The 22932-nt window shown below is 43.9% G+C and overlaps 1 protein-coding gene across 2 annotated transcripts in view; it reads right to left on the bottom strand.

The window, feature by feature from the left end:
• Positions 1-22932, bottom strand: part of ADAMTS17 (ADAM metallopeptidase with thrombospondin type 1 motif 17) — a 152887-nt gene that overhangs the window by 25859 nt on the left and 104096 nt on the right. Inside the window, exons 16-20 of one of the 2 annotated variants that reach the window (XM_057375294.1) lie at positions 22539-22613; positions 17360-17440; positions 12468-12625; positions 8530-8689; positions 6543-6678 (exon numbers count right to left, since the gene is read on the bottom strand). In XM_057375294.1, the coding sequence (XP_057231277.1) occupies positions 6543-6678; positions 8530-8689; positions 12468-12625; positions 17360-17440; positions 22539-22613 (610 nt within the window). The remainder of the gene's footprint in view (positions 1-6542; positions 6679-8529; positions 8690-12467; positions 12626-17359; positions 17441-22538; positions 22614-22932) is intronic. The other variant, XM_057375295.1, reaches the window with a different exon arrangement.

Raw genomic sequence — 22932 nt, 5'->3', positions numbered from 1 at the left:
TTTATAATTTACATTTACATCTTGGGAAGTTCTTTTTTTAAATGGAAGCCGTTGTATTCCCCCTCCTCCTCCCCCAAATGAGCAGCTCTCTCAGTGTGGGGTTGGTGTGAGGTGGTGTCCTGCTTGCTGGCACCAAGGGACAGAATTTCAGCACTCTCAGAGCTGCTCTGCAGTGAGTTACCCTACACACATCCATGGCTGATGTAGCTTGCATGAGGCAAATGGTTTCCAGCTCCATYCCCTGCCTTTCCAGGAAGGCAATGTCTTCTTCTCAGCTCCCTCCACAGGATACAAACTGTGAAGATTACAGCAGGCAGCAGGAGGAGTGGATTTCACAATTAAATATATKGCTAGACTATCCTGCTAATCCTTTTCTGTGGGTTAGAACTGTTCCTGAAGAGCCTCAAAACAAAGCAGCACAGATCATTTAACATTTTAAAACAAGGCAATGGTCAACCACAAGGCTGTTGAATCAAACATTGCACTGGCAAACAATGTGATGTAAGCCAGCCTGGGTGCTTACAACAAAGCTGGGGACCTGTCTCATGACTCCATGTGCAAACCAACACCAAATTACCTCCTGCTCTAGCAAATCATCTTGGATTATTTGATATAAATGCTTTTAGCAGTAGCCAATAAGCACTTTTCATTCCACACTGTCTGCTCCCCAGCCTTTTCTCCCAGGGAGTTGAGATGCTGGATTTGCTTGAAGATGCCTTGCTATCTTTCAGTGCTGAATTAACCACTGACTGGTACTCGATGACCTGCCACCAACCTGGGGCACAGGAGTTTATGGCTCCTTTTGGTGGATGGGGATGGCCATTAACTGCTGTGGGACCCAGATGTGSCCACAGCCACCCCTCACTAAGGTGCCCACGAGTGTCTCAGGCTTTCTGCTCTGCAGAATTTTGGCTTTTGCTGCTGCAAGGCCCACGGGAGCCCTGCTGCAGGCAATGTCCCCGAGGAGCTGCCACCAGAGCGCAGCATTCCCTGCTCCAGCTGCTCCAGCACAGTCCTGGCAAATTCATTAAGCTCAAGCTGATTCTAGAGATCCCAACTCCAGCTTTGGGAAGTACTTCAAAATGAGCTCTTACGTGGTGCCTCCTTGGATCAGAGGGTGCTAACATTACTATTTATGCCAGATTTCCAGGCTAAAATGAAACCCTCCCCAYGGCTGTTCCTTCTTTTCTTTTTTTTTTTCATGTAACCAAATCCAATGAACTTCAAAGATGTTTCTCAGCACAAGGCACAGACAAGGGTTTGAACCTGCTGGCATTGAACCTCATGGATGATAAACATTTGCACAGGTTCCAAAAGAGCCTGACTGCATGAATGAAAAGACTGATCCATTTGGAGCCATTAAATGTCCAGCTCAGCCCCTTCCRTTAACAAACATCCACATCCCTCCAGTTTAGTGCAATTTCTATACAGCCCTGTGAGTAATTTGCTGACATTCTCAAAGAGTTTTCCATCACACTGTTCCCCCCAAATTCTACTATTTKCAAGACTATCACCTCACAAAATAAATTCAAAATTGCTTTGTTCTCATCTACCTGTTATAAGAAYACACACAAATGGGGTGCAAACAGCCCAGAAAATCAGGGAGACATTGATTACTGYATTCCTGGGCTGCTAAAAAGAGCACTGTCACAGGGATATGGTGGAGTCTGAAGGGACTTTCAGTCAGCAGTGTCACATGGATACACACTATGAATGAACTTAAATCAGACCAGGAATCAAAGCAATGGGCACTATCAACCATCACACACCGAGGCACCATTATTTTGGCAGTTCCCAGMTTTTGGACAGGTTTTTGAGGTGCTGAGCCAGCTGGGGCCTGGACTGACTCTTAGAACTCGCTTTATTTTTCCCCAGTGGGCACAGTTGCAGTGTGTGAGCTCTTGGAGGGCTTGGTGCTGAATTCCTGCCCATGGATGGAAAAGTGAAAGGGGAAGAGAAAAAAGAAAGAAGGAAGTGATCCATGTAACTGCAGACCTGACCCCAGCAGTGTGCCAGCTTTCAGAGCTGATTTGGAGGGCAACAGTAATCAAGGACACAGTGCTAAAAGGATGCAAGATAGGCTTCCTCCAGGCAAAACTCACTGGCTGCATTTCTCTGACTAAAACAACTGGTTTTTCAGACAAAGGAAATGTGGTAGATTTAATCTGTTTGGTGAAGAACTCCTTTTGCTGCCTGGGAAATGCTTACTGGTGACATGCTGGGAAACATGGAATAATTGTGTGCTTTGTATCGGAGGTGAGAGCTGGCCTCTCATCTACCTTTAGTGCTGCAAAGGAGCAGCAGGTATGAAAGGAATTTAGATCAGTTACTMGTGGGCTTCCTGAAAGGTCTGTCCTGTATTTGATCTAATTTAGTATGCTCATTGATGATCTTGGCACAAAAGGAAGAAAATTGCTGAAAAATTGGGGAAAATGCTGACAATACAAAGAAGAAGTGTCAATGCCTCAGAGGATCAGGATGTCATCCAGGAAGAACTGAATAACCTTGAGTACTGCAATAACAAAGCTAGGATGKAAATAAACAGCACACAGTGCAAGGCTGAGTGCTCAGGGACTAATAATAAGCATTTCTGCATTAAAGTAGGTTTCATACAATGAAACAAATGAGGAGGAAAACATCTCGAATGACTCTAAGCCACAAATATGACACAGCCATGAAAAAAGCAATAAGAAGTCAAAGTAATGGATTTAGCCCAGAAAAATGATGGAAGGAGGAGATACAATGGTTTGTTGTATCCTGTGGCACTTAGCCCGAGGCAGGGAGGAAGGGAGGGAAAATACTGCCTAAGGAAAGGAGTAGAGCTGATGCACAAAAAAGAGRTTGAAAAATGACAATGAATAACTAAGGCTGGAAATAAAAGGTTCTGACCCACATGAACAGCAAGGTCACAGGAGCAGCGAGGGAAGGAGCCTGAGGAAAACAATCCGTTTCTAGAAAGGCTACTGGTAGCAGCAGCAAACTAACCCTTGGGCTCAAGGAGGTATTTTCAAGTCCTAAACAGTGAAACTAAGTGCTCAAGGTCTCCTGTGGTTTTCTGTAGATGCAGCCAGGGATTTCTGGCATTTATGCTGCTGTTCAGCATCCATGTAGGAACATCAAATATTCCGCAAACCCCTGAAAAGACTCAACCTCTCCTAAAACCTCATMCAGCAAAAAGGAGAAAAATTCCCAGTGTTTGCACACAGTCCATTACAAGCCCAACAGTTGGGGAATTTCATGTGGTTTTGGTGCTTTTCCTGCATTGGAGGGGAGCAGTTTCATAGCCTGCATGCAGAAGTGTGTGGCCACTCCCGAGCTGTGTTTTCAGTAATAACAGCTGATGGGATCTGGGATTTGTGAGGCTGGTGCCAGCCCAGGGCTGGSTTTGCTGCCGTGTTTGGGTTGGTGCTGGAAGCGACCCATATGTGCTGCATGCAGGAATCCAGATTCCATCTGCTTACAGCGGGGTTTTGTAAAAAATATCTAAAGAGCTAGGCAAAGGATTAGAATAAAGAGGTGCTAATARGGTGCAGTTGGGACAGGAAAGGAAGCTGTAAAGAATTTAATGGAAAAAGAGGGTCAAGGAACATAAAAAATAAAATAGGAAGAAAAAGAGGCATTTTTTTAAAAAGGTGAAAGAGTAACAATAATAAAGAATGAAAGATTCTTTTATTTTTGCCAGTTTCAACAAAACCCTTAAGAAAATTCTCTTCTCTGACGTTTAATTTTAAAACATGTCAGTGTATCCAATCAAGTTTTAAATCCTGCTTTGTTTTTCTCAGATGCTAGGTTGCAGTTGGAGAATTCCAATCTTCTCCTTGGCCTCATGAAAGCACTGTCCCCTGCCCTACATTATTTGGCTCTCCTGAGAGGTGGCTGAAGTTCAAAGGGATATACAATTTACAAAGCACTTTGGGATCGTGCTGGAAGAAAGACACTGTTATTAATAACATACCTTATTTTCTCCTGATCACTTTATAAACRTGAGTAACTACTTTTTAAATTTTTATTACAATCTCAACAGCAACAGCCTCTTCCTCCTCTTAAACRATATGATCTCACCCTATTCCAAAGAGTTTGCAATCTAGGTTATACATGGATTGAGAGAGGAAACAAAGGGACACTGTGGGATAGAGAATTAAAGTCACACAGCCCATCCAAAAGTGAAACAGAGACTGAGTGTCCTCTGACCCAGTCCTGTGCTGGCCAAAAGACCCCTCTCTAGAGATAAATACTCTGAAAGGTGATTCTCTTAAATTTTGAGTGAAAGTGCAAATGCAGTTCAAAATGCACAAAACAGAGCAGGTTTATTAGAGAAAGGAGAGCATTGTTCCTYCTTCTGAACTCAGGTGAAGGGCTTAGGTCTGAGTAGAAACGGGAAAGGACCTTATTGTAACAAGATGCTACAATAATTTTACTTGAAACCCTAAAACAAATTCAGGGCTCATAAAAAAAGCATTGACATGGTGAAAGAGAATGGTTTCTTTAAGATGTTCTTGGTCAGAGAATATGCTAAGCATGCATTTCTAATGTCTGGGTGGGCAAACGCAAGTGGAAATTTAAATTCTACAGAGGCACAGAGAATGTGCTTCTGAAAATGTTTCCAGTTAAAAGCATGTTAAGTGTGAAAGTGTAGTCTACACGGAGGGAGTGAGGGAGTGTGGTCTATCAGATCATCAGCAAGGATTCTGTGGCCTTTCCGGGTTCTGAGCACATTCAGTGCCTGCTGTCATTGCTCTGAAAAAAACAGGCCAAGGAGAGTGTCCCTGTGCCAGAGCCCATTGCAGCTGGGCAGTGTGCTAAACTGGGGCTGCAAACTGCCTGGCAGCTCCACACACAAGAACAGATACCTGGAATAACATCAAGGGTTGGACCCAATTCCCCAAAGGATCAGAGACTGGATAATGGAGCAGAGTAATCCTGTCTCAGGAGGATTGAACCTCATCCACCCACAGCCCTGGACAGGCAGCAATGCCATGGTGGAAGTGCACCAAAGAGACTTCTCCTGAGGTTCAGGGTGATGGAGATCCCTCTGAGCACACTGTGGCTCTCAGGGCTGTAACAAAMTTCATGGCCAGGATCTCCTGTCCTTGCTCTCAGCTGGTGGAGGTAGAAGCTGCCCACTTCCAGAACTTCTAAAGTTCCTTTTATTCCTCTCTGCCACATGGAACCCCTCCATATACCTGCCTGGGCTTACTCCAGTCTCCCCACAACAGCTTTTCWAAAAGTCTGGGAGAAATGCTTTATGCCAGGGCAGCAACACAGCAGATGCTTCTGTTTCTTTCAGAGAGAGGGACATGACAGAAATCCCAAGCTCACTGAAGTCCCTCATGGGAATGACAGCTGTTTCCTTGAAGCCATTGGGATTTTGGCTCTCCTTACACACCAGGAAGATATCTCATTACACCTTTCAGTATTGAAAGTTGTACAGCCACAACATTGTACAGCAGCAATAACAGGCAGTGCAGACAGAAACCGAAACCTGAACCAGCCTTGTTGATGGATGGCCTGACATTGCATTTCCCTGCTCCAGGGCACTTGAATCAGAGTGCAGGTCTAATTAGAAGGAAATGTGCTGTTTGTTGTTCCCCCCATTGTTTCTGCCAGCAAAATTAGCTTTGTAGGTGCATTTCCCTGGCTTGTCTGATGATACAAGACACAGGAGCCAGCAGGTTGGTTTGAAGATGCTTTTTTAGGTATTGCTCAGCTTTATCTGACATTGATTTTATCACAGAATATTCTGACCACAAGGMTCATTGAGTCCTTGTACTCTTAAGTGAATGGCCCRTACATGATTAGACCCCTGATCTYGGTATCATTTTAACTACTAACAAAATTGGAGTGGCTACACGACCCTACAATGCTAAACATCACTGCAGAACAAGACTGAATKTTTTTGTTAGCAAACAAACTTAAGAAACTAATTTACCCTCCTGTCTTTTGTCATTTTGGTCAAAAATGTCTTTTGTTTAATACAAAGAAAGATCAAAATTAATTCAGCTGAAAGTGCCTGCCAAATTAAAAGATATTTTTATTATTTTTAGACATCTCTACTATTGAGGAGAAAAGCACCCTGACAGAGGAAAGCATTCTAAAATGTGTTTCACCATAATTTCTCTAATTTTTTGACTTAAGGTTTTTGTAGCATTGTTTGACAGTTAATCAGACCCCATTTTGTGCTGATTCAAAAAAAAGAAAGGTTAGATATGCAGTCACTGTACTCTTGTCTAASTTTATACTGTAAGCTGTTCTGTCTCCCAGGAGGCAGCCAAGGGGAAAAGAAAACCATCCCCAAACAATGCATGAAGGCAGCCTGCATGGAATCTGGCCTTACTGACCACAAATTAAATGGGCTTTGTCTGAGGTAATGAAAATCTGACCTGCTCAACAAAAGGAAATGAATATTACAGCTGCTTACTGTGGCTAACAATGTGTCCCAATACTTTGAGACATGTTGACTGTGTTCACCAGATGGAGGCTCTGGAAAGGGGCAATTGCTGAAGAAAAAGGATATTGGTTTTGAGTGTTTTGGAAGTCCTTACCGTGACTGGCAGGGGTGTGTGTTACATTTCCTGACCTGGGGCTCGGGGCGGCTCACTCGCTGGCAGTCACTGTCATTCACCAGTGTCATGGTCTTGTTAATGATCCGAGTGCASGACACGATGGTTTTCCGCTCACCTGAGAGGCAAATCAAAACCAGCTCTGAACAAAACCATGTCCCCTCATTAACCCAAACTCAGAAGCTTGCAGCTCCCTGCTTGCTCTACAAGGTGTACTCTATCACCTCTGCAAGAAATCTTATTCTCCACTGCTGCCTGACCTTTGTACTGGCATGTTTTGGGGCTTTGTTCCAGAAAAGCTACAAACCTTTCTCCAGTAATCACACAATTGACTGTTTCACAGGAACTGCAAGTGGGGCTTTCTCTTTCTAGTGTTTAATGTGGAAACAGCTTGAAAACAATTTGTTTTCATCTCTGGTTCCTCCTCCACAGGTAGCTGTGCCCTGTCATCACCTGGGGCAGATGTGCTGAAGCCACACGACCTCCCACCCCCAGTGACTGTAATGACAGGCAGGATGTCAGCATGAAAAGGAGTGACCGAGCTAAAGAGTCATTAACTGGGTTCGTTTGTATTTCACAAAGATAAATTAAAGCTGCCAAAGAAATTATTTCTCATCTTTTGCTCCTCCAGATATYCTGCTTTAAAACCCTTGCTGGCAGAGGCATCTCAGGAGGAGTCAGCACTTCTCACATAAAGTGTCTGTGCATCAGGAGTTTCTTTCACCCATGTGCCCCTCAGGGCTCAGCCTTCCACTGAGTRGCAYCAGGAAAGCTGTGCCACAGRGCAGCRTGACWGTCACCARACRWGACAAAGWRMSWSYCYYKCMYSSWSYGWSTKWSYYTKMCTGMCWRYYAWTTWKKTTKSTTWSWTWSWYTYTCTWWCYMWSMSTSWGYMTSMAWYRARTKWRYTYAYKMWYKRYMKSYRRYWRWWAAWAAAAAAAMCCTCACATTCTCTTAATAAAAAATTGCAAAACTCAATTTGAAAGGAAGAAGGCCCTTCTCAGCTTGGATAACTAGTAAAAGCATTGGACAACCAAAATAAAAGACCAATCATCAAGATACTACTGATGGGAGCCATGCTGGTAGACACTGATTTGATTGAAGTATGTCGCAAGTTTACAACAAAAATCAGAAGAGCCACAAACAAATTTCCTTCTCACTCATGTGAGGGCTTAATAGCTTAAAATCATTGTTTTAAGGCATGAGTAACAGTGTCTATTTTAAAGGGAGTTCTATTTACAGAAAAAAATCAGTAATTTCAGTGCACTGAGGGCAGTGAGTCTGCAAATGTGAAGATGAGCTCTTTCCTTCTGTCAYGTCACATCATAAATAACTGGGTCTGCTGGTGAAGAAAGACTGCCCAGAATGCTTGGAAACGATCTGTTTTCCTCAGGGAACMACCTACTATTTCCAGCACTGAAAATGCAATGGACAGTGTCTGACAAAGCAGTTTCACAGCATCAGCTCCCCCCAGGCTTCAGCGGATCCTCAGGCACATCAGGGATTCTCTGCAAAGGGAGCTTTGCCATGTGCTCCTGAGCTCCCAGCAAGGGAGCATCTGATGGAAATGTCCAGGAGCTGTCACAGAGCACTGCCCTGCTCCATCCCTGGGGAAGGAAAAGCCTTTCCCTGAGCGTGTCTGAACACCTGTGGAAATGCTGCTCCAAGAATGTGAGGGGTGGGAGATGTGGGGCCGCACACAGCGCCCGCAGCCATCGTGCAGCAGGAAGCCAGGTGCAGCTCCAGCCTGCGGTGACACAGTGGTGTCCCTGCCAAAATGCTGCCTGCAAATGAACCCTGGGGATGGGGATCAGAGCWGGGAGAGCTGCTGAGAACGAGCTCTCCTTTGAGTTCATTATGGCAATGTCTATTTTTATGGCCGATTTCCACCGTGCTTTGGCACCTCTCCTGTGGCTGGGACCTGCAAACCCCACACAGGGATTCCCACTGAGCTTCCTGGTGTTCCTACCTCCTCCACACTGCACACTGCATCCTTCCCATCCGCTGTGTGTCCAGATGTACAAGGAATCCTGTTGCTTTTCTGGCTCGCTTCTGTTTTCAGCAGTATAGTTTACAGGGATGGTGTATTCATAATGAATTCCATAATTCTGGTCATGGAATAACAGCACCTGGTTCGGCAGGAAAAGAGAGGCTGTTGCAACACACTGTGCTGGGAGAGCCAACAGGCTGTGGAGATAGCATTGCTGGAAGTGCTGGGACAAAATTCCTAAAATATAAACACCTCATGAAAGGCAAACAAATGTTTAGAAAACTTAAAATTGCAATGGTACTAATAAAATAGGGCAATTGCAGGAGCAAGAAGTGCACGAACTGCTTATGGTTGGGGAATATTTAAAGCAGTCACAGGGATGTCTAAACCTGGGATTCAGGGCATAACTTTCAGCCTCAAAACGGATCAGCAGTACAGTGGCTATCCAAAGAGAAAGACAATAGAAAGCATTAAATCAGCACTTTTCATATAACAACCTTTTCAAAGATCATCTAGAGTTAACCATCTGAAAGAACAAGGTGATGCTTCTCAGAGCAAAAACAACTAATGCAAAAGAAGTCCCATGTCTCCTGGTAAAAGTGGCACTGTAGGTAAACTCAACTATTCCTGCTGCCAAGCTGTAGCAACAGGGTTTTAATGTCTCAGAAAACTGGGGATGACAAGTAAGAGCCATATCATAYAGCTGCTGGCAACATATATTTTCATCCCTGCACATTGCTAGAGGAAAGTGAAACCTGTTCCCAACTGCAGTCTATTTCCTATGGAATCATTTGTGATGTTGCCAGTGTTATTAGTCCAAAATTCCCTTTTAACAAAGGAATAGAGAAAAATGTTTATGTTTTCACCATAGGCAGATGAGAGTATTGGTCCTGTTTTGATTTACACGTTGGACTTCATTTGGCTCTCACTTTCCCTGGCTTGAGTCAGAATTGATTGGAAGATAACTCACAAAGTACAGGGCCCATGGAATCTGAGTTACCACACTATTTAACAAATGCCACAGAAATACTAATGTAATCTTTATGCCGTGGCTTTAAACTTACTTGTATGTATTATCCCATAATCTGAGCAGCATTAGACAGGTGAATTSTGCTGGCTTTTGTCACCTACTGAAATAGGAGCAATGCCTTATCAAATAAGGTATTTTAAGCAGGGCTCTCATAAGTGGAGCAAGCAGCTGCCCATTTGAAAAAAGACAAATTTACAAATGCTGTATTCTCCCAGCAGTAATTGTTTCCCCTTCAGATTTGCAYAAATCATTCCTGCTTAACCAATAATCTCACTAAAGCTGTCAGGAGCTCATTTAACCAAACAATTGCCGTGAAAGAAAGGGTCTTGGCAGACTTTGCCTTGAGTTCTGGGGGACTCCTCAAACTCAGCACCCTTGAGCTGCTCTGCACAGGGCAGAACCCTGGGCAGAAAAGCCTCTTGCAGAGGATGTGGGGAATAAAGAAATGATTTTTCTTCAGCTACAGAGGGAGCCTCAATACCAGGACTGAATACCAAGGTTGAAACCAGGCAGCCATCATTATAATTTCAAAGATTAATGTTGTTTTTTTTWAAACACAATTCAAATACCAGGCAGTCAGAAACAGAGAGCTTGAGCCTGCTCTGGCTTTCTTGAAGTGCAGGAGATAGGAACTCCTGTTCTACAGAAGTGATCAGCCAGCCTTGTCTAGAGCCCCTTTCTGCTCTGGGAGTGTTTGTGTCCTCTGTTGCAAGAGGAGGACTAGCACAGGCCTAGTTACACAAACAYCAGTTTCTCCAAGAAATACACACACAGCAATGCACTTGGAGAAATGCCTCAAGTATTAAAAACCAGCTCCTAAAAAGAAATGCTTATTATCTCAATATGGGTGCGAGACTAGTGAATCTAAAGGCCCATATGAAACCAATTTCATGCAATTTCGTAGCCATATATAATTGGGGGGTGTGTGTATGTGTGTATAATTGGTTTCAAATGCAGGTCACAATGGATTGACTGAAGCTTCTGGCTCTTTGTCAGTCCAGTGTATTCCACCACTGTTTGAACAACAGTTTTCTATTTAGAGGGAACTGGTAACCATCCTGCCTTTCTTGCATTGAAAGAATGAAACCCACCACCCTGTATCAAGGAAAAGATTTGTATCTGATTCGARGCAAAGACTTCGTGTGTGCTTTGTTTACCACTGGCAGTGGTTTAAAGCCACATGCTTTTTAATGGTCTGGAAATTTTTACGTTCCTCATTTTTAATCATTTCTGTGAGGGAAGGTGGAGAAGGAACATTTCCTCTGCTTATGTCTGCTGAAAGGGCCTGTCTGTATCTGGACAGGGCACTCGTGAAGAAGCTCACAAGCAGTGGTTTCCTATTTTAGCTACTTACTCCTTAACAAAGGGGAAATGAGAATTTCCTTAAAACCAGATCTCTGCTGAYGCTGAGGCTCACAAAATACTGATACCAGATATTACTGCAGTGGACCTCAACAAAGTAATGTCCAAGAGCTGCCAAAGGAACCCTGCACAGCATCTTCCCAATGGTTCGGTTCCTGTGCATTCCTGTTTCTCACATGAGGTTAGAAAGACCTTGGCAGAACAGGATACTTTGTCAGAGTCCTCGTTTCAGGAGGGAGGGGTTGTGTTAAGGCCAAAGTCAAGCAGGAAGACAGGAAGGTGCTCCAACCCTGTGCCTCTGACTATTCTGGCTGTAACCCCTTGGAATCCAGCTTTACACTGTTCTCTGAGCCTGTAAATTCACTCACCTGCCTGAGAAAGCAAAGACAAACCCCCTCATGCTCCTGTGCAGCAGATTTTGACACCAAGAAAGTACTGACAAAGTGGATTATTACTGTCAGCTTTTTGTGAGTGTGAAAAGTTCAGGCATCTTTGGAGCTTTTCAAACTGGGTCAGGAAATGTTGCACAATGAACACAGCAAGCCAAAAAAATCAGGTGAGAGAAGGGAGACAATGCGGATTTTTAGCAGTGCTYACAGATAGCCTTCAGAGAACAAAARTGGCAAAAAGTCACAAGGAAAAGAAACAACACACAGAAAACTGGAATTGGATAAAAAACTTACAGGAAACAATGAATAYGTTAAAATACTTTCTACACAAACCYTGCTGTAGAACCTGTAAAGCTTTCTGCAGACTTTCAACTAGGAACATAGGAGACAGGAATCATTACAGCTGTCTTATAGATACAAATGCYRAGGTTACACCAGCATTAAGGGACTGGTCCATGGGTCACCCCATCACCCACTGGTGACAGCTCTGGGACYACAATCCTGCTGCTCTCACCCCTGCAGACTTCTCATCATGCTCAGCCACAAGGCTGTTCATAAARTAACAGGCTGGGTTAACAGAAAGACTATGCTGAACACTAGGAAAAAATGTCAAAAAACACCTTAAATTACATACAATTGAAAAAAACAATGCAGAGAAAATAAAGAACATTTCTGTGTGTAATTAAGTCACTGCTTAGATTCAAATTCACATATATCATCTGTGCATGCCAGATCTGCACCTCTTCTGTTAGAGAACAGAGCACTTAAACATAGAATACATTTTGGCATAAGATGAGAAGATATTTCAGCAAATGTGCTTTTATGTGTGTGATCAGGTACRTCCAAGAAATAAGAAAGGTCCTTGGGAACCTACACCCTCTACAATGGACCTGTCACATTGTCTGTGATTCATTACAGGGGTATCCTGTAATAGATATGAGTTGACTGGGACATGGCCTGTTCTCCAAGAAYAGAGCATCACTTTTTGAGTGGGGAGCTGGGCTTCTCCAGCCTCTGCAATGCTGTAAAAGAACACTGTGGTGAGGAAGCAAACAATCAAAATTCAACTTTCAGCTAGGATATAAACCCTTTCTGTTGCATCACTTAAGAAACACAAACAAAGGATATCAAGTTACCATCAAGTGCAGTGGTATTTTAGTTGGTCCTTTGGCAGAGATTTTCTCCCACAGCCCCCTTCGCACGTACCGGACAGTGGTGCCTGCGATCTGRAACTCACCAGGAAGCTCAATTTTCCAGTCGCTGTTAATGGATCTCTTACTGGAATCTTTTAAAGCTGGAATGAATCAAACACCACGCAATGAAATGCAAGCAAATTTGTAATTACAATATAGACTATTGAGCCTTTGCCTCAGGCTACCTGAAGCACAAGATGCAGTAACCTTGTAATGGTTAAAATTTAAAAGAGTTTAAAAGAATAAAAGAGAGAGTTTAAAAGAATAAAAAAACCCATTTCTTTAATGGGTTTTCTTTTAAACTTTAGAGAGTTTAAAAGAATAAAAAAAACCCATTTCTAGGTGGCCCGTTGCAATGTTTCTTGGATATGTTTTGTACGTCAGTTGATGAAGGTATTTCAAAGATTTATCTCTAAACCCTTCTTTCAAATGCAACAACTCTGTAATTTAGTTTCCAAGCAGATTTTTTTTTYMRKTTYCMRRWTTTTGAGATTGCATTTTCCTAAACCTTCCCCGAGAAAAAGATCAATCAAATCTGTGTTGATACATGAAGATTTGCAAATGCAAAATACAATTGATGCTGGGCTTGTGTGTGTTCCACAACTAAACACTGAACAAACTGCCATTCAGCTGTCACAGTAAAGAGAAATCAAGTTACAAAGCAGGGGCTGGTCAGTGGGTGTGAACTTGGCCACCCTCTTTTCAGAGTCCAGATGCTGGACACACGTGCATGTGCGCTGTAGGATCACATCCATCCTGTGCCTGCCTGAGTAAGGCCAACAAGGAAGGCTCTACTGCAGAAGGAAGATGAATAGTGAGTGAGATCTGTGGAGCTGTATGTCCTTTCTTCCAGTATAGTTATTGCATCAAGATCACTGCTGTCCTTCAAACACTCAAAGACAACTCCAGCCATAAGGGCATCACATTACTGTTGACTCATCAGTGCAAGCTGATTCAGGRATTGATGTGTTTTCTGTGTTAGAACGGAAGCAGATTTATCCAGATGTTGCTGAGATGCACTGAGGGAAGAGAAAATTGGCAGACCCTGTTCCAGCGGAAAGTGCCAGGCCCCTTTGTGGAGATCCATTCACCRTGATCAAATCTGCCCTGACAGCAGACAGACAGAATATCCCACGTGTTCCTGGGCTTCCTTAGTTCAAGGTTAACTGTGTCTTTTGCCTAAGCCTTTAACAAGATGTTTTTTTAACCTCTAGCATCTCATGCCTATTTTATTCTCTTCCAGTAAAGAACACATCTTTGTCTCACTTAACTGACTGTGTTGCAAGAAGTAAGAAGCTGTTTAAAGCCTTTGTAAGTCAGTAGGAAATCTCCCATTGTCATCCCCATAGATCAAGCCCCTATAGCCAGCAAGCCCTCCTGGATGTGTTAGGGTAGATGCAATTTGTGATGTCAAAGCTCTGGGGGTATCTGGAGCAAGTGGAGGTCACAATGTTCTCTGTATTTGCATGTGCCTTGTTGAGTACCTGTGCCYTGGGAATTACTGGAAAAATGTGGGATATCTGTCCTGCTACACACAACCTTCCTGACAGATCTCAGTCCCATGAGAGGCTCCACAATAAGGGTGAAGAGGGACTGCAGGTATGGTTTCCAGAGGTGGGATGTACATGGGAGAATGTTTTTTCAGAAGMAAGTTCTCTCTGGCACACAGCCCAGGGGTATGACAGTGTCCTGGCATTCACATACTGCAGCAATGTGTCTCTCCCTGCAGCCCACTTCTCTTCMTGCTTTGTTCCTCAAGCTACAAAGTACCTCCTACAAGCTCCAGACAAAATTCTGAAGCACGATTCCTTTCCTCTGCCAAGGCCTAGTGGCTTCCAGGCAGATCAAAGCAGCCTTGAGGAGCTGTGGGCACAACTAATCAAAGCTGTGGATGAGATAAAACTATCTCCAAGCAGCATGGCTGACTAGCAAAGACATCCCAGCACGTGCTCAAAACTGTCTGAGAGGCTGAGTGACTCCAGCCATGCTTTGGTTCCAGTTCACCATCAAGGGGAGATAATTTGCTGATGAAAGCCAACATTTCACCTTTGTTARCCTCTTTTCTGGGCAGGGTTTGATTTTGATTGCTGCAAGCACTTCTCCCTTAGTGACTGAGGAGATGGGAGAGTTTGGAAACGGACCTGTTCCCAAAGGTGCTCGAGGATTGCAGGAATTGCACTGGGGACTCAGCAGAGAATCTGGGCCAAAGTGTTTTCACCACTGTTTGCCTCCATTGCCCATCAGCAGAGATTGATGCTGCAGCTACAAAACCCTCCATGTCTCAGACACAGAGAACTCCAGCTTTTGTCACACACAAACATTGGCTGGCCCTGCCCAGCCCCAGAGGTGACAGAACTAAATTCAAAGTTGTACAGCAGAAGAGCAGAAGGAATAGGAGCCCCAGCAACAACCTGTAACTTCTGTTTTTCTTGTTGGCTGGAAAGCAGGAACTGACCAATCAATTTCTAAACCTGGCATCTAGTCAGATCTTTATTTCCACCTTGGGTCCCTCCAGCTTGCTTCCCAGCCTGTGGACACAAACTGCCCAGGCATTTCCTGTTCAAGGTGGTTTTTAAGAGTTACAGCCAGCCAAGGCAGCCAGCGTGGGTTGCCTGTAGGTGGAGGGAAATTCTTCAGGCACTGCTCCCAGCACATGGAATAATGATTCCAAATTATGCTGGGCTTCTTTCCAAAATGTTGTACCTGGTTCTGAGTAGAAATAGGACCTGATTGGACTCAGCTTTGTCAGTGCTATTGAAATAGAAAATCTTTCCATACTCAGACCTGGATTTAAGAATCTTATCAGAATGATTGGATTTTTTTTTTCTTGGTCATCTTTATTGTCCTACTGGAACCCTTCTGCTGCTGTTCTTCTTCTCAGCTCAGCAAGACATCGAGTATCTTTTCTTTGTGTTGAGCGTTCCTCGAAAGTGAAAACCCTGGAAAGCTGAGAGAGGTTCTCCTGGCTCCTGACCATGAACCAAAGAGCTAAAAGTACTCAAAGCTTTAAAAGAGCCAGATTTTTATCTATCTTTATTGATRCACACAGGGCCAATTCCTGCTCTCAAAAATGCACAATCCTAATCTACACCACCCAGTGGGGAACCATCTACTTTAGTCAAGGTTATGTTGTCCCAAGGCAGGGCAGCCTCTCACTCCACATAAGACTCTCAGTGCTCTCCTATCTGCCAAAGCCCAAATACCCTGTGCAAACCCCACCAAGACAAACAAAAAGGCTGGTTTCCAGAAGGCAGAACACTTGCAAAACCCAAGGAAACACTGGCTCCCATTGTTCCACCAGCCTTTGCTATGTCAAACATCTCACGTGTAGGCGGGATCCTCTGGCAGGCTGGCTACAGCATTATGGAAACAGGAGCAATGGTGATATTGCTTCCTACCAAGAAATGGCACAAATGCCAATGGTTTCAACCAAAGGGCAGCTGAATGACATCATYTGCCCTCCTTTTTCCCCCTGAATCTGGAATGAAAGAGAACAAAATCATCTTTCCTGGTGATATTGCCAACTTTGGCAGCATGTCAAGACAGAAAACCCATGGCACTAGACCTGAAATCTTGACACAACCACTAAGGAAATGCTTTCAGCAGCATCCTGTATTCCAGGGCTGGATATTAATGTCATCTTTGGATGGAGATGGAGAATTTTAAGCAAAAGACCTGGAAATCAGAAACCAAGCTCTGACTTTGCTCTGACTCCCTGCATAGCCATGAGMAAGTTGTGACAACTCAGTTTCCCCTGCCACAAAACAGACTGTGATGAGCTTTGTGATCCTCTCAGGGTTTTTTTCACCTCTGAAAGCAAATCCATGGGCATGCAGCTCTGACTGTGCCACGGACCCTTCAATGTGCTGGTGTTTTCTAGACCTTGGACAATTTTCCTTGAACCCCCCCACTCTGCCACAGGCTTCCTGTGTGAACTCAGGGCCATGGGGCATCACCATTTCTGTGRCCTGGACTCCCTAGAAGTAGATGGGATGTAAAGCCCTTTATCCATYGCACAGTAATGACAAAAAGAAACACCCCAAACATTGAAGAGGCAGAAGACCAGACGGACAGATCCTCAGTGTAACTGACTGGCTGCASTTTATAAATGCCATTCTGACCTTTAATTTATGCAATGAGTAACTGAACAACAAATTCATTGACAGACTCTGCCCTACAACAACCTCACATGCAAATCCTACCCATCAGCCATGTCKAAACCCTTTTTTCCCAACAGGAAAAGGAGGAGAGGATGCCTGCTCCCCTCTGAAGTAATGCAGAAGTAGAAATGACAAGCACATTAAACACATTTTTTGCCCTGATAAAATAGAGGCAAGTGGACTAGAGGCTGCAGCTAAGTTGATCTCAGTGCAGGATCAGATCTTGGGTACAGCATCCAGTGAAATGCCAGCAATGGCAGCAGTTACTGAGGGTATCAGCTGCCCTGTCCTGCCTCTGCTCCAGACTGAGCTGGGCGCCTTCCTATCAGTGCCTCTGCCATTCCCCTCTCTARACACACTGTTCTCTTCCCCACTCCCTCCTCAAGTGCTGTGTGCTCTGTGCAAACCACTGCCAAGTTCTGTCCAGGAACCCTTCTGTCTATATCTAAAAGTACTCTCTGGTCCTTCCAGGTTGCACAGGGCCTGTAAGTGTCACACACTATCACATCAAGCAAACATCATGATACCAGGCCCCAAGAGAAGACTGCAACAAGGCTGAAATCACCAGGCCCTCCCTGGCAGCAATAAACTTTACAGGTCGTTTAGAGAAGGGTCATTTTAACAGAAAACATGGCTGAATTTTAATCAAAACATTTTTTTCTTTTGTCTTTTTACCCAGAAAGCTGTGAGCAGGTTTATCCTCAACCACTCTGATCCGCCGGGCACCTGCAGGGATCACAGCGGCTTCGATGTAACCTAGGGCAACAAAAAAGGGGTGAATGAGAGCAGGGCAGGRCCAGCCAGGATCAGCCAGCCCAGATCTCCCTGTGAAAAACTCAACTCCAGGCTGGGGACTRAGTGAGAAACTTCACATGAGATCCCTGTGCTGGCAGCCAGGTTTCACTGCTGTGACAAGCAGGGTCATGACTAACATTTCAGCAAAAATGCATGTGTGCTGCTCAGCTCTGACTTCAGGCTTGTTAATCAGCTCTAATTAGATCTGCACCCTTCGAATCTGTCTGGTTTTCCTGCAGCACTGACAGRGATGTACGAGGACACGGCAAAGCATCACTGCACAGAACAGACATTTGAAATGATGTTTCCAGTAGGTGCTCCTAATTTGTCCTCCCTGTCGAGGCTGTGGTGAACGAAAGGACTCGTTTCCACAAAACTTTCTGATGATGCTAAAACTAAACAGAGGGAATTAGTGGGACAAATGAGGGGAAACCTTGTTTTCACTTACATTTCAGCTTTGTACAGAAATTCTGGAGGATATAATGATCTCCTTGSACTGGTCTGCTGAACAGAATTCAACAGCTCAGATTTAATGCAACAACASAGCTGGAAGTTCCCCAGGGACTGGCCACTGGTCACCTCTAAATTTTTCTAAGACCAAATTTTGACTCACAGAATACAGTAAGTAGGAGCTACAAGGAAATGTAGCCTATTTCCCCCCACTAATGACACACAGAGTTACAGACTTGTTCCATGGGGTGGAAGTGGTGCCTTTAAATAATAAAGCAGAGGAACATTAGGGCCCGTTTCAAAGAGCCAGGCGGAGTTTTTCCACTGGCTTCACTGGACTTTGAATCAGGCCTGTGTAAAYGACACTAATCTCATCACAACCATGACTTGATTCCTTCTAATTGGCCACCCAGTTTACTTTGCTGTGTATCACTTGGCACTTTTTGGGGTTATTGTTGTCCTCTTTCTTTTAGATGTTAAGCAGCTTATCCTGCTTATATCCAGTATGTTCCCTCATCCACTTTTCTTGCTTTAAAGGGCTCTGTGAAGCTGTTCAGTGTCAGTGATGCCTTTATGGGAATTGTGGGCTGTCTAGAGCAATGGGTTGGAGAAATGCTGGCACAGGGAGCAGTGATTCCTCTAGCACTCAGCAATGCTCAGGGAGCTATTTTAGGGATAAAAGTGCAGCTGAACAGCCCTGCTTTTGCCATACTGATATAGGGCAGATTCAAAGGAGGATGGTAACAACCTCTTGCATCTCAGGACTAAGTGATTCTCTTGCCACTGTGACATGGAGACAAATGGGGATTTTGGGGTCTCAGAYGGTGGATTCATTTCCTGAATATTCATTTCATGAGTAAGGCTTGAGCTCTTATCAGGTGCAGAGGGTGGACAGCTGACTTGGGCCAGACAGGCTCCCTCTTTCCCTGGTTGTTGTATCTGAATTACACTTTCACCTGACCCTTCAGCTCAGTTCTCTTTGCACTTGTTCCTCCCTCCTTACTTGTTCCTCCTTCCTTACTTCTTCCTTACTCAGTATATCTCAGAAATGGTCATTYATCCCTTGCAGGAAAACCAGAGASAGGGGCAGCAGAGCTCAAACCTTAWCTGTGCACAGAAGCCAGAGCAGTGGCTCTCCCAGCTGCTCTTCCAGTCTGGGTTCCAACAGGAAAAATCATTACTTCCAGGGTCAATTTTTTAAAGGCAACACTGAAATCTGTTAGGAAATCAGARCAAACAGATGAGGGGCTTTATTCTAGCCATTGCCAGGAGTTGGTTTTTCATCAGCTGAGAYACCAAATCACAGTCAATACAGAGTGTTTCAGATATCAAACATCCTCACTGCACCCCATGCACCTGCACATAAACCCAACCAACAACTACTCCAGACAGGAACACACAGCAGGAGTGTGAGCAGTGACAGTGTACCATAGGAAAACAGCTCCTGAGACACCCCTCAACACCCCTGTTAGGAAGCCAGTTTGGAACATGCCCAAGTTTCAGATGATTTAATGTACCTGCYAGGGGACTATTTACTTCTTTAGTTTTTAAACCAGATACAAATGCCCAGAGCTAATTCATGTTGGGATTAGAGTTACTCTGAATTTAGTGGAAAGCAGTCAGGAGTGTGTCACACTGCTTTAGAGGTGAGCAAACCCTGGAGCTCTGCTGGAGGCTCAGCTTGAGCCATAAATACACTCTCATTTCATCACTGTGCCATGAGAGAAAACACCACGTGGAAAAGTGATTTTTATGTTACTTTTTACAATAGTAAATAGTGAAGTGTAAGCTATTAATAAAGTATTAGTTCTGGAGACTGTTTAGTTTGGTTTCACACCAGATTTTTCTCCTCATGTAATTTCTAATCCTGATTGATGGCTTTGGGGGGTTGCATTCACAGCTCCTGAACAAGGAGAAAGAAACACAGTTTGTTAACTCACTGTGGCACAAACCTGACTGCTGCCCATCACTCTCCTGCTAGAGAACTGCCAAATGCTTTGCAGTTGTTTGGATCTGTCCTCTCAGAGGTGAAGCGGAATCCTTGGGCATGTCCCAYCAGGAGCACCTGGACACTCTCATTCATTATCTCCAACAATTTTGTGTGAGTTAGTGATCAAATTCTGCTGCAAACAGACTGGATATCATCCATGCAAATTTGCCACAAAATTGGGTCACCTCCACCCCTCCACTCTGGTCCTAAGAGCCGGTGGGAGGCTTCTGGTCACAGATTCCTGATCTTTGAGATAACTGCACCAGGAAACACCTCCAGTGTCTTCCAGGCACATTTTATTAAGCAAACTGTAACTGCAGATTGCCAGAAAGATTATCAAGTGTCAGCTAGAACGACCAAAAAAAGTCTCAGAGTTGGCCCCAAGTCAAGAACTCTCAAAGCTCTGTTAGGTCTGAGGGTAATTGTCTGCAAGGCAGGGGTTTGCAAGGTTGGGCTTAAAGTTCTGCTTTAAATGAGGAACTGGTTAAAGACTGATGAGATTTGGCAACTATCAGGCAGTATTTTTAGTAATTTCACCCATAAATCAGCCTGTTAAGATGAAGCTTTGAAAATACAACAGGAGAACTTCATTATTTGATAATTTATAGTGCTGTATGCAGTATACTCCACCTTGGGAACAGTTACTTTGGCACACACCAATCTTTCTGGATAATCTGCATTACATCAGTGTCTCAGGAATGTAAGACTGTGATTGAAGCAAATCCTAGATACAAATTATATGGTGTAACTCGTATTAGGAGAGACACCAGAACAAAGAGGTGGCTTTGTCATCAAGGAGATTAATATGTGAACAGTGACTACTGTATCTTCATTTAAATGCTGGAGAGATTTGCAAGAGGAAAGCAGCCCACACAGAAAAATCCATTGTTAGCCATTGTTATTACTCCCAGAAAGAACAGGAAGTTTAGTGTGAACTTCAGAATGTCACTGATCTACTGCAAAACTGTTCTTCTGGTTCACATTGCAAAGAAAGACGGACTCCAAGGTGAAGGAAAAATTATCCCATGGCTGAAAGTACCAATCTCTGGACACTGCACTTTCATATCTTATCCCACAAAATCAGGTGTGAGAAAGTGCTCAACACATTATCAAAGCTCCCAAAAGTGCTTTGAACAAAGCCCTGAGGGTAGAAGGAACTCAGACTGCCCTGCCTACCTGCCAGCCAGCACAGCTTCCACGATATTTTGGGGATAAACATCAGCTGGGCACCTCAAACTCCATCTCCTTCCCTCCTTGCAGCTTTTGCTGAGTGCTGCTTGTTGCAGTGGAGTGAAAATGATGTGCCTGTTTTCTGGATAGCTGTGATGATTCTCCATTGCTTTTAGCTTGAGAATAAATCCTGCATTGGCACCCATTCATTTCCAGCCATGGGATAGSTCATTTGGAAGAAAATAAATTCCCTGGAGAGCCATGGATAGATTTCAAGGCCTTCTACCATTGCTGTGAAGTTGGTTACTGTGATTTCTAACTTGCATGTTCTGACAAAACCCTTATAAGAGATCTCTGAGTTAAAGATTAGGTAGAGCTCTTTTTCTCATAATTTACATGTACATCCTATAGATAAAAAAGATGGTTTTGTGTTGGCTAAAGATGCTCCCAGCCAGCAGTACAAGCATTTCTGTTCAAATTTCTTTTAAATAAATTCTGGACATGCAGCCTATGCAATAAAAATCCCACTTTTCCCCATCTTAAAAAGAGAAATTTCTATCAAATATGTATTTTTCCTTTCCCAAAATGATAGTCAGATCAACTGGCATGTCTCATCTTATTACATTCTGCCATTAAAAAAATAAATCCAAATACCTGTGGTCATTCTTTTGACTCATAAGCAAATGAAAATCTTGATGTGGCTGAGAATAATCAAGAGAGACAGACACAGGACTCTGACCATTGGAGGCACAGCCTTGGAGAAGCYGTCAGTGATAAATCAGCTCCCCAACAGACAAGAATCAAAAAGCTGTCCTTCATTTCTAGGTTCCCTCTACAGTGGCAGGGTGACAGAGGTGGATGTCAGAACAACTCTTGTTTGGTTCTGATAAATGATTTCATAGAAATAGGTACAGGGCATGTGGCCAGTCTAAAGGAAACCTCAGTCTAAACAGTGCATTCAGCTGGCCTGCTCAAGACAGCCAGCTGCACACAAGTGTATGTGATGTTTAGCATCATAAATAAAGGCTTTTGACCTCCTCTCCAACAGAAAAACTGAGTCCATTTCCAGTTGGATCACCCTGGGTCACAGGTGGGAAGAGCTGAACTGCTGGACCTCCTATCAGGCATTTGGAATGTTCCATCATCTTCCCCACCAGGGTGGCAGAACCTCTGTGACATTAAAGTTGGGGAAAAAAAAAAAATAAGTACTAGTTCTTTTTGCCGGGTGCATGACAATTTGGCTTCCTTTCACATAGATAGGTTCTCTGAAAGGAAAGGATCTGTACTTTGTATCTCTGACAAGGCAAGTGAAACAGTAAAAGGACTTGAASTTTATCCATGGCTTTTGATACCAAATTTCCCCATTTATCCAARAAGAAGACAAAGAACCAACACCAAGGGATTTCACCAACACCCAGGGACACTGCAAACAGCATTCAAGAATCTTACACGAGAAACACTTGGGAACAGCCTTTGCCTTTGCCATCACACATGTGGAAACCTTCTTACAATGACTATTGGTTACTAAGAAACAGAAAGGAGTTGGCAGGGGTTTAGTTCACTTCACAGGGTTCCACAACATTATCTGCAATCACAGGACACAGAGGGACCAATCCTGCAACCAGAGGAGTTCCACGGGCACAACCAAGGCCACAGCTGCAATTCCCCAAACAGATACCAGTCCACAACAATGAATGTCTTGATGTTTGGAGTCTATTCTCTTCTAAAATAATAAATCAGCACACTGGACTTGGGATCTTGACCTTGACTTGGATTGCAGCCAGTTTGTGGGGATTTGCCACTGAACTGTGCCTTCATTTACACACCCAAACCTTGAACTTGT

Source organism: Malurus melanocephalus, unplaced genomic scaffold (assembly GCF_030028575.1).
Source record: "Malurus melanocephalus ecotype Western Australia unplaced genomic scaffold, MMel_1.1 scaffold_244, whole genome shotgun sequence".
Taxonomy (NCBI): domain Eukaryota; kingdom Metazoa; phylum Chordata; class Aves; order Passeriformes; family Maluridae; genus Malurus; species Malurus melanocephalus.
The sequence above is the reverse complement of the archived record's forward strand: the minus strand, read 5'-3'. Positions and strand labels throughout refer to the sequence as shown.